Source organism: Haliotis cracherodii, unplaced genomic scaffold (genome assembly GCF_022045235.1).
Source record: "Haliotis cracherodii isolate W230 unplaced genomic scaffold, xgHalCrac1.p SCAF_6, whole genome shotgun sequence".
In the NCBI taxonomy this organism is placed as follows: domain Eukaryota; kingdom Metazoa; phylum Mollusca; class Gastropoda; order Lepetellida; family Haliotidae; genus Haliotis; species Haliotis cracherodii.
In genome coordinates, this window is record NW_027266319.1 from 53,105,145 (window position 1) to 53,117,998 (window position 12,854).

The 12,854-nt window shown below is 44.3% G+C and overlaps 2 protein-coding genes across 2 annotated transcripts in view; one reads left to right on the top strand and one right to left on the bottom strand.

Annotated features, from left to right (window-relative positions):
- Window positions 1-1,275: 1,275 nt before the first annotated feature.
- LOC139446492 (probable splicing factor, arginine/serine-rich 7) lies at window positions 1,276-9,589 on the bottom strand. Its single transcript, XM_071227799.1, has 2 exons — window positions 9,579-9,589; window positions 1,276-1,702 (listed from the first exon to the last, which is right to left on the bottom strand). The coding sequence occupies exons 1-2, from the start codon at window positions 9,587-9,589 to the stop codon at window positions 1,276-1,278; spliced, it is 438 nt and encodes a 145-aa protein (XP_071083900.1).
- Window positions 6,665-12,854, top strand: part of LOC139445552 (beta-1,3-galactosyltransferase 5-like) — a 94,723-nt gene continuing 88,533 nt past the window's right edge. Inside the window, exon 1 of the mRNA XM_071226696.1 lies at window positions 6,665-7,057. The gene's annotated coding sequence lies outside the window, so the exon portion shown is untranslated. The remainder of the gene's footprint in view (window positions 7,058-12,854) is intronic.

A 12,854-nucleotide genomic window follows, 5' to 3' on the forward strand; every position in this document is an offset into this window, starting at 1 on the left:
TCCAGTGATTGATATTGTGAGCAACGATCTACTTCGTCGGGGTACGATGAAACGCCAAATCAACAAGCCTGCCCTCCAGATCTGATAAGCTGCCTCTCATGACCAGCATACCATATATGTAGGTTAGAATAAGGGCTCAATTAGAAAACAGAGGGTAGGATGTAGGGTTGGGGGGTGGAATTGTGGAACTCACCAATCCACCCTATATATACCCACCCCACACAACAAACACACATACACCAGCACCCGACCCCCACCACCCTCCGCTCTTATCTGTGATCCGGTCACTGCCCTGATATAGCCAAAATATGGCCAAAACGGTGTTTTGTGAAACCCATTTCTGGTGTCGCCCGACGTGATATTGGAATATTACTAAAAGCGGCGTAAAAACATACTCACTCACTCCAAACGGTGTTTAACTCGCTCACTTCCCTGAACAACGTATTATCATTACTTCTACATTAAACTAACCACCGAGTCAGGAAATCCCTGAAATAAGAGTCTCCTTTTAACCTTTCTACGGAGACATAAAAGGGATGTGAATGAGGTAGTCGTGAAGAAACCTGTAATATTGTATAGTCTACTGCAGCGATATGACAAGCTCTCCTCGTAATGACGAGCGATATGTATCAATTTGTATCGTCAGGCAACTTTCTCTAACTTTGTCAAAATTAATCGAACTTTATGATCACAGGAAGGATTAGATTACGGTGGAATTGTGTTGCCATGGTTACAGATGAACGTGACCATGATCAGGATGGCATTTTTCCCGAGGGGTGAATCCAGAACATATCAGTTTACCTTATTGATGAAACTGTGACCGTTGTGAATGTATCATATTGACAGTATAAAATGGTTATCGTGTATACACTTGTCAGTTTGTCAACATTTGAGGCACTATTTTCACATAAATAACGAATAGGATTTTTAAAATGTGCAAGTTAGGATTTATATTTTAGAAGATACTTGTATATACTTGTCGACTAACATGTACATTTCAACGGATGAACCGACATGGTATATTTTCATAAGTAACTGATTATGACTGTATACTCCCTAGGGAGCTGAGAATGAAATCGAGTGCACACTGACCGGTGTAATAGTGGCGTAGCGCTTTGAACATGCCCCTGCGTGGTGTGGAAATATAGAGCAAAATAAATCTTCTCCTCCTTCTTCTTCTTCTTCTTCCTCTCTCTCCTTCGTCTTCTTTCTCTCTTCTCCTTCTTCGTCTTTTTCTTCTTCGTCGTCGCCTTCTCCTTCGTCTTCATCGTCGTCCTACTTCTTCGTCTTTTTCTTCTTCGTCGTCGACTTCTCCTCTTCGTATTCTTCTCCTTCGTCTTCTTCTTCTACGATTCTCCTTCGTCTTCTTCTTCGTCTTCTTCTTTGTATTCTCCTTCTTCTCGTATTCTTCTCCTTCTTTGTCTCCCTTTTCTTCTTCGTCGTCTTCCTCCTCTCTTCGTCGTTGTCTTCTTCTCTTCGTATTCTTCTCCTTCGTCTTCTTCTTCGTCTTCTTCTTTGTATTCTCCTTCTTATCGTATTCTTCTCCTTCTTCTTCTTTGTCTCCCTTTTCTTATTCTTCGTCGTCGTCTTCTTCTTTGTCTTCCTTTTCTTCTTCGTCGTCTTCCTCCTCTCTTCGTCGTTGTCTTCTTCTTCTCCTGGTCTTCTTCGACGTTTTCTTCTCCTTCTTCTTCTTCTTCGCTCCCTTTAAGCCGACACGACGTAGAATAATACTTTCTAAAATGCTCCTAGTTGTCGGACAGGATGATAGACGAACTATATTTTTGGCATGCCGAAGTGTAAACAAACACTATATTTCCGTCGTTGGTGTTTTGGTCAGTTGCGAGTGCGACTTTAAAGTCAGCTTGTGCAGAGTCAACCGGATCCAGCTTCAAACTGCAGACAGTTTTAAAGTTCTATTTGGGGCGGTCAGGTAGATAGAAGTTTATTTTCTGTTTTGTAGTCCATCGGCCCATGTACACAACTGATACAACAATATCATACATATATGGCAATTAGGTGGTAGATGACCCAATATACTTACTGTCAAATGCATATTTACATTTCAGAGCTTATTTAACGAACGTAGCACATTTGTTAAGGGTTGACACATCATTAGAAGTCAGTAATTTATGAAATTGATGAAATATGCCACTTTGGTATGTACTGATTTCTCAACAATACATATGCCTCTCAATTAAATATGAAATGGAGTTTATCTTCAATTCTATTAGTATTACACATCCTACAAATTCGGTTGACAGTTATAGCTTTTTTACATCTGATATTACATCGCAACGGCAGTTCATGCAATCTCAACAAACACATATATCTTGAGTTCTTAATTCCCTGACACTGATGTTTGTAACATAATATTCAACAGTCAGCAATGACTTAATATTCTTATAATGTGCAAGTCGTTTTGAATCATTGATAATACTGAAAATGTTTTGTTTTCCACAATCTTCTCATCTCTGTCTGAACATCGACAGAAAATGTGGAATATCCCCAATATCTTGACTAACCCATGTATATCCAAAACCATGGTGTATAACAACAATCTTACACAGGATGTCCATGTTTTACTTCCTGCTGAATCTAACTTCTTAATAAGTAGGTAACATTGTTTGAGATAACGAACATTTGACATTCTTAACAATTTACACCAGAACTTTACACATATTTGGTAGTAATCTATATAAAGTCCGTGTCTACCGCAGTCGGCTAAAGCTGCACTACTCGGTACATGTTTACCAACACCCAATACATATTTACAAAAATTATAATGAAATCTTTCAATAACAGCTCTTTCATGATTCCGACATGGGTACAATATATGAAGCCCATTTCTGGTGTTCCCCGCCGTTATATTGCTGGAATATTGCTGAAAGCGGCGTAAAACCATACTCACTCACTCACTCACTAAAGTTCTATTTTGCCGTTTGTCTATCATCCGATTCATAACCGCCCTGAACGACGTGAAAGTCCACTCACTCACTGACTCACGCTCTCACTCACTCACTGACTCACGCTCCACTCACTCACTCACTCACTCAACCGACGCGTGGCAGAGGTTTGTTTACGGGTGTATCTCAGCACGATACACAATACAATTGTCGTGAATAGATTTGATTAAAGATACCAATCCATTATTGATGTCAGCAATGGCTGAAAATCGATGCAGTGATCTGTCAGGGTTATTGATACAGACTAACGATATATTCACAATACATCAATTATCAATGTCCACCATTCGTTAGTACGCCTCATTAAGCATCGCTTCCAAAGGCACGCTTCAAGCGCGAGGCGAGCGGAGGCTTAAAGAACTGTGACAGGGTACGGACAGGCTTCAGGTATTCGTTTTCAAATACAACGAAACTCAAATTGAAATAAATGACAGGCTGTTTAAATATATATCGGAATGTTTTGAAAGCGTTTTCCGTGCTCGTGTTTTATGTCTTTGCTGTTTCACGTATTTACAGAGATGACGATGAACATGTTTTTTTGATGATGAGAAACAATAATAGAATGAAAGAAGGCTTGGAAGAAGTGAAACTCACCATCTGTATCCCATACCTTACCAGCAGATACAATTCTCCGCCCGCTACTTCTCCCTATTCCTCTGCTACCCCTCACCGTGACTATCTCCCCCCGTCCCCTTCGCCTCACTACCTCTCCCCGTCCCCTACCCCTCACTACCTCTCCCCGTCCCCTACCCCTCACTACCTCTCCCCGTCCCCTACCCCTCACTACCTCTCCCCGTCCCTTAACTCTCCCCGTCCCCTTCGCCTCACTACCTCTCCCCGTCCCTTAACTCTCCCCGTCCCCTTCGCCTCACTACCTCTCCCCGTCCCCAACCCCTCACTACCTCTCCCCGTCCCTTAACTCTCCCCGTCCCCTACCCCTCTATATATCTCCCCTTCTCCTACCCCTACCCATCACTACCTCTCCCCGTCCCCTACCCCTCACTACCTCTCCCCGTACCCTTCCCCTAACTACCTCTCCCTGTCCCCTTCCCCTAACTACCTCTCCCCGTCCCCTACCACTCACTACCTCTCCCCGTGACCTACCCCTCACTACCTCTCCCCGTCCCCTTCCCCTCACTACCTCTCCCCGTCCCCTTCCCCTCACTACCTCTCCCCGTCCCCCACCCCTCAATAACTCTCCCCGTCAACTACCCCTCACTACCTCCCCGCGTCCCCTTCCCATAACTACCTCTCCCCGTCCCCTACCCCTCACAACCTCTCCGCGTCCCCTACCCCTCACTACCACTCCCCGTCCCCTTCCCCTAACTACCTCTCCCCGTCCCCTTCCCCTAACTATCTCTCCCCGTCCCCTACCCCTCACTACCTGTCCCCGTCCCAAACCCCTCAATACCTCTCCCCGTCCCCTACCCCTAACTACCCCTCCCCGTCCCTTAACTTTCCCCGTCCCCTACCCCTCTATATATCTCCCCTTCTCCTTCCCCTACCCCTCACTAACTCCCCCGTCCCCTACCCCTCACTACCTCTCCCCGTCCCCTACCCCTCACTACCTTTCCCGGTCCCCTACCCCTCACTAACTCTCCCCGTGCCCTACCCCTCACTACCTCTCCCCGTCCCCTACCCCTCACTTCCTCTCCCCGTCCCCTACCCCTCACTACCTTTCCCGGTCCCCTACCCCTCACTAACTCTCCCCGTGCCCTACCCCTCACTACCTCTCCCCGTCCCCTACCCCTCACTTCCTCTCCACGTCCCTTACCCTCACTACCTCTCCCCGTCCCCTCACTACCTTTCCCCGTCCCCTTCCCCTAACTACCTCTCCCCGTCCCCTACCCCTCACTACCTCTCCCCGTCCCCCACCCCTCAATACCTCTCCCCGTCCCCTACCCCTCACTACCTCTCCCCGTCCCCCACCCCTCAATACCTCTCCCCGTCCCCTACCCCTCACTAACTCTCCCCGTCCCCTACCCCTCACTACCTCTCCCCGTCCCCTCACTACCTCTCCCCGTCCCCTACCCCTCACTACCTCTCCCCGTCCCCTTCCCCTAACTACCTCTCCCCGTCCCCTATCCTCACTACCTCCCCGTCCCCCACCCCTCACTACCTCTCCCCGTCCCCTACCCTCACTACCTCTCCCCGTCCCCTACCCCTCACTACCTCTCCCCGTCCCCTACCCCTCAATACCTCTCCCCGTCCCCTGCCCCTCAATACCTCTCCCCGTCCCCTACCCCTCACTACCTCTCCCCGTCCCCTACCCCTCACTACCTCTCCCCGTCCCCTACCCCTCACTACCTCTCCCCGTCCCCTACCCCTCACTACCTCTCCCCGTCCCCTACCCCTCACTACCTCTCCCCGTCCCCTTCCCCTCACTACCTCTCCCCGTCCCCTACCCCTCACTACCTCTCCCCGTCCCCTACCCCTCACTACCTCCCCGCGTCCCCTTCCCCTAACTACCTCTCCCCGTCCCTTACCCTCACTACCTCTCCCCGTCCCCTTCCCCTAACTACCTCTCCCCGTCCCCTACCCCTCACTACCTCTCCCCGTCCCCTACCCCTCAATACCTCTCCCCGTCCCCTACCCCTCACTAACTCTCCCCGTCCCCTACCCCTCACTACCTCTCCCCGTCCCCTCACTACCTCTCCCCGTCCCCTTCCCCTCACTACCTCTCCCCGTCCCTTACCCTCACTACCTCTCCCTGTCCCCTACCCTTCAATACCTCTCGCCGTCCCCCACCCCTCACTACCTCTCCCCGTCCCCTACCCCTCACTACCTCTCCCCGTCCCTTACCCCTCACTACCTCTCCCCGTCCCCTACCCTTCACTACCTCTCCCCGTCCCCTACCCCTCACTAACTCTCCCCGTCCCCTACCCCTCATTACCTCTCCCCGTCCCCTACCCCTCACTAACTCTCCCCGTCCCCTACCCTTCACTACCTCTCCCCGTCCCCTACCCCTCACTAACTCTCCCCGTCCCCTACCCTTCACTAACTCTCCCCGTCCCCTACCCCTCACTAACTCTCCCCGTCCCCTACCCCTCATTACCTCTCCCCGTCCCCTACCCCTCACTAACTCTCCCCGTCCCCTACCCTTCACTACCTCTCCCCGTCCCCTACCCCTCACTACCTCTCCCCGTCGCCTACCCCTCACTACCTCTACCCGTCCTCTTCCCCTCACTAGTCTACCCTTCTCCATCGCAACCCCTACCCGTCCCCTACGTACAAAGATTTCAATATGTTCAGAAGTTCTGAAGCAGCAAGTTGCAGAGAGAGGGGCGAACGGTATCAAAGCGACGCCGACATATCCAAGTAACGCAAAGATCTACAGGACTTTAATGCTTGTTTTGGCTCGACTATAACCCAGTATTGATTTACACCCTCAATGTCACAGGGTCTAGCAAGGATTAATCCCAACATCAGAATCTATGCTGTAACATGGATGCCCATAACATCCACAGAATGACCGGGATCGATCCGTGGTGTGTTGAAAGCGCCGTGTTCTGTACCATATCCGTTACCTCATGCGAGACTTTCAGCCCCCGAGATGAGGCATTCGCCATCGTTCAATATCGATTTCCATCCTCCGCGTCTGCGCAGGACTAGCTTCCGGCACTATGACCTGCCAAACGATAGCGGCTAAAGGAATGTTTATATTGAGATAAGTCGCCGGCGCTTCGGATTCAACCATCAATGGATCAGTCGTCCTCGGTGCTGTCGGTTCCCACCATGCAGTTCCATCACCGAACACGTTGACGCTTGTAACACGAAAATTACGCATTACCATGGTAACGTACTAGTGTTCTGTGAGTATGGAATCGGACGCTTCCGAGGGAGTCAATATCCCAAGCATGATGCATCCAAGTAATTGAACAACTCTGGATATACAATGTGTTTCGACAGCATCGTCCGATCTCAATTAACTGAGGCGGCCAACCGACTTGCTTCATCGTCAGCTGCATGTGGATGCGAGACTGTGTTTACAATCGGTTCAGCCAGATATCATCGCTCATATTAACTGGACCTCTGTAACCAACTGCTCTGTGATTCTATCAGGTCTGACGCAGCATCCTTCGTGTGACTGACCAGTAAGTACTTCCCCTTGAGTTCTACCACGTGGTTTTCTATTGTCTGTCACATCATCATACTTTGTTAAGTGTTAACACACGTAACCTCTTTGACCTCTGTATAAGTGCAAAACGATTATCTGGAATGTTTTGATAATTATGTGTGATGTTATCAATACACTTTTGATAAATATTTCACTGCAGGAAGCGTGTTGAGTCTCACACGATTATCAATGTTTACAATACTTGCCGTTGGCGTTTTGATCGCATTATTGTTTAAAAATGTGTATATTTAGTACAAATGCATACATATGATATACATTTGCTTTGTAAAATGAAAAAGACGATTCGAAGTTTTTTTTTATATGATAACAAAAGCTGTTTCAATATTTTTAACCAATGTACATAATGCCATATACTAGTACACGTGAATATTCGGTGTAGAATAGGTCTTCAGCAACCCATGCTTGTCGTAACAGGTGACTAACGGCGGTCAGGTTCGCTGACTTGGTTGATGCATGTAATCGTATCCCATTTGCGTGGATCGATGCTCATGATGTCAATTACTGGATTGTCTGGTCCAGACTCAATTATCTACAAACCGCCGTCATATACATGTAGCTTGCTGATTGCGGCGTTAAACAACGAACAAACAAACAAAAGTTTGTTTTAAAATACAACAAATTTGAGTTGAGTTGAAAGTGTACATGTAATCGATGCATTATACACAACACAACCATTAAATTCTAAAATCAACAATAATTAACGACTAACAGCTGACAAATGTATGTTTATATTATTTCTGATAAGTTTGGGAAGTACTACATATTTTATGATTAATTGAAATTTGATTACACAAATTAATCAATATACTGTCACGTGTTTTCCTAATAGATACTACATTAAATCCCTACAGCGTAAAATGACCAGCAACTTGATGGTCGTTTTTGTCAATGTTAGTGGCCATCTGCTTTTCGTTAGGGGGCTGATTTCGCAGAGTGAGTGTATATGGTTTTACGCCGCTTTTAGCAATATTCCAGCATTATCACGGCTGGGGACACCAGAAATGGGCTTCACACATTGTGCCCATGTCGGGAATCGAACCCGGGTCTTCGGCGTGACGAGCGAACGCTTTAACCACTAGGCTACCTGATTGCCCCCCTGCTTTCGCAGAAACTGCTTTGATGATAATTGGTATGGAACCACAATCGATTTTGCATCAGATTGATGATAATTAGCATTATCTGCCAGCGGGAGTTATGAAATATTCATCACTCGACACTCTACATGCTGCCTGTAAAACTAGATCCTGACAGAGTTGACCAGCGTTGTGCATTAAATGAACTCCCAACGGTTGGAGAGCTAACTCACAAAGTGCATCAGTGTGGAAAAGACCGAAAGCTACATATAGTTACAATAACAATTATTGATGACTTTAATTAATTTTATCCTTCTCTTTTGAATGGAAAGCAATAAATAATGGTTTTAACTTTTTCTTGCTTAATGAACATAACATTTCATTGGAATGTTATGATTTGAAACCTGTTTTCATACTCCATCGGCGATATACTTTACCCTGTGTCCTATACTTTACTCTATATCCTTTACTATATATCCTATATTTTTATCATATATCCTATACTTTACTCTATATCCTATATATTTATTATATATCCTATATTTTTATGACATATCCTATACCTTACGCTATATTCTATACGTGTACTCTATATCCTCTAACTTGCTAAAACTCCTTTACTTTGCTCTATATTCTATACTTTGCTCGATAACCTATACTTTGCTCTATATCCTATACTTTGCTCTATATCCTATACTTTGCTCTATATCCTATGCTTTGCTCGATATCCTATACTTTGCCCTATATTCTATACTTTGCTCTATATCCTATACTTTGCTCGATATCCTATACTTTGCTCTATATTCTATACTTTGCTCGATATCCTATACTTTGCTCTATATCTATACTTTGCTCTATATTCTATACTTTGCTCTATATCCTATACTTTGCTCGATATGCTATACTTTGCTCTATATTCTATACTTTGCTCTATATTCTATACTTTGCCCTATATCCTAAACTTTGCCCTATATTCTATATGTTTATTAGTTATACCATATACTTTACTCTGTATCCTATACCATGCTCTATATCCAATAATTTGCTTTATATGCTATACTTTGCTCTATATCCTCTAATTTGCTAAAAATCCTTTACTTTCCTCTATATATCATACTTTTCTCTATACCCTATACTTTGCTCAATATCTTATACTTTGCTCTATATTCAGATACTTTATTCTATATCATATAAGTTCACTCTATATCTGAATATACTTTTACTCTATATCCAATATGTATATGCCCCGTACTTCACTCTATATCCTACACTTTACTCTATATGTAGCAGGGCGTGGAAGCATCCCACAGATGACATCCTTACCTTGTCAGCACCCAACTTGGGGTCAACGTAACGGCCATAAAATTTCCGAATCCCGTTATGGGATTCGCACCACGTACTTACTGATCCGCCATGTCCACCTGACGGAAAGAAGTTAATCCCGTCAGCACGCTTACAAGGTAAGGATGCCAACTGTGGGATGACTCCACGCCCTGCATCCCCCTCCCTGAGATACCGCTGAGGTGCCGGGGCAGAATGGGTCCCTGCTAATCATTCGTGTAAAAGTCGTGCTCCTTTACAGACCGTGATATTGTTGGCATATTGGTGACTCTGGTGTAAAACACTTCCCCACTCAAACACATCAGTAAGAATGAGAAGGGTTGTCGTCCCCCAGAGAGACGTTCAACGTTACTCTTGCGGCGTCATAACGTCACGGCGTCACAGTGTCACAATCAAGCATTCAGATTTCCCAACTCACGAGTATCGTTATATAAACAGCTACTGTAGCTTCTCGCCAGTGCTCTAATTAGACTGGTGTATTTGTCCACAGAACGCATTAAATCAATATTGCCTCAACGATATGGTACATGCTCTGAAAGGTGTGAAAATTCAATTAAAGTAACGCCATCATTTTTCACATATTCCCGACGAGTGAGTGAGTATGGTTTTACGCCGCTTTTAGCAATGTTCCAGCAATATCACGGCGGGGGACACCAGAAATGGGCTATTCCCGACGAACGTTCCAGTGATATTCTATATTACTTTTTCCATTAATGTGAGTGAATGTCGTTAAACGCCGCTGTCAGAAATACCCCATATCACAAAACGAACCAATGGTAATCAGCATGTCAGTAGCGTTCCACACCAACCGGACGATGACACACAATCAGTCATGTCTAACATTGTATAACCATTTTAGCGATGATGTTACGAGTTGCGTCCCTTAGGTGTACCAGAAACCTATGATCGTGGGTTCGAACCCCAGATTCTTCCTGATTATGTTTCTAGGTTGTCAGCACCATACTGGTGCTCGTGGTTTGCATCAAAGTGGCAAACGTCTAAGACCTGCATCACTTCGGGTTTTACTCCCACATCAAGCTCATACGCCGTGATACAACTTAAATGTTGTTCGAGATCTATTCTGCAGTTACCACAAGCTGTTTTCATATTAAGGTATATCGCTAATGCAATCAAATGATTTAATAATTCCTTTATTATGTTTTAAAATGATATTTTGTTACAGACGGTATTATCATTACACAACATAGACTTATCATTCACATCGTTCAATAAAAGCTCCAAACGGCGATAAGCCCAAATCACTCACTCAATCGATAAAAGCTTATATATAAAAGTTCCATACGAATAACAAATGCTATTTTGATTTCACACTGAGACATGCACAGGCACGACATGTAAAATAGCTAATAACCCTTGAAGTACAACATAGTAAAATAGCTAATAACCCTCAAAGTACAACATGGTAAAATAGCTAATAACCCTCTAAGTACATGTAAAATTGCTGATAACCCTCAAAGCGCGACATGTAAAATAGCTAATAACCCTCAAATTACAACATAGTAAAATAGCTAATCACCCTCAAAGTAAAACATAGTAAAATAGCTAATAACCCTCAAAGTACATGTAAAATAGCTGATAACCCTCAAAGCACGACATGTAAAATAGTAAATAACCCCCAAAGCACGACATGTAAAATAGCTAATAAGCCTCAAAGCACGACATGTAAAATAGCTAATAATCCCTGAAGCACGACATGCACTGCCACAAGACCAGTCGCAACTCAAGACTCCACCTTAGCCCATGACAAACATGTTAGTTTTTTATTCTCCGGGATCGTCATATTCCTTGTCAGCCGCCGTTAAAACCAAGAGTAATTAGCAATTTATTCGTCCAACTTTTTATGCCAAAAGGCATTAAGAAGAGGACTATGTGAACGAGAGAACGTAAAATATGTTGCTTTGTGCCATGATTGACAACTGAGCTATTCATTTTCCTTGTTCACCAAATACAATGTTGTTGGGATGTTGCTAGAACCACAGATACCCACTGATTCACTTACTAATATTTTTGGTTTATTAATTCATAAATTCAAAAATATTTTCAAATAACATATATAGAATGACGAAAACGATAGGCACATCAATTAAACGTCACAAATATATACACCGTGGGGGCTTTCCGGATTAGAATAGGTCCCCAGCAACCTATGCTTGTCTAACTGGGAGAATTTACTGGTCGGATTGACTACGTGTCATCGAATCCCGACTGTGTGGGGCGTGCCTTTTTCGCGAACACCTGGTGTCATCACTTATTTGCAGTAAATTCATATACCTTTCACAACTGTTTTTGCCTTTTAAGCCCAAAGGAATCTGTTTCGGTAGATAATCGAGACTTTTTATTCTGGCGTTGATGTTGTGTGTTTATAGTATCAATCACTTGATTGTCTGGTCCAGACTCATACTTTCAGGCGGCCGTCATATAGCTGGAATATTGCTAAGCGGCGTATAACAATAAATATAAGATAGCCACGCGATAAATCGCAAAGAACAATTAAGAACGAAGCGTAGTTTATTTCACGATAAAACATTGTTCTATCATGACGTCATTTCTGCAGATTCGAACATGGGCTCGAAAAGTGGATGACGTCGTAAATTGGACAACGTTATTTTTGAGAGGGAAGTGTCTTTTGAGTTGTTCCCCATGCATGTACCTTGGCACCACAGATAAACTCAATGGCGAACGATCGCATCCCAAAGCGGGAGCGATATGACAATCGGTATTGGGAGAAAGGGTACAGGTAATCGACGTGAAAATTGCGAGAATATGCGAGAAAGATCAAGTTTAACCTCCATGTTCATAAAATTGGATTTTCCGACATTGCCGACGTCGGATTCTATTCAGGGAATCATCATTATTGAAATACGGGTAACTATTTTTAAAGCTTGTATATTTTATTAACATCCTTAAAGAGGTTGTACTTAATATTGATATCTGACATAAGCTATGACTCGTGGTCGTTGTTTATCGAACAATAAAACACTGCAGGGAGAATAAACCACGCGGAGCTGCGCCCCTCATTGTTAGTTTTTAAATGATGGAGCACACAAATGTTTCGGCATTCAGGGCCTGTTACGTTGTGAGGAGATTGCATCTTTATATTCATCATCGTCACTACGACTTTTTATCAGCAGCCGTGCTCCTTGCTTTGTCACTCCGACCAATTAACTCCCCATAACTCACAGGGGTGGTGCGGACAATGGCAATTATGGATGCATATGTGTCTAAACAGCATTCCATATAATTATAAGTAATATAATAAGGGTGATAACTGTCCCATTGCTTTGATGATAATTTCGAAATACCGTATTTATTAGAGTG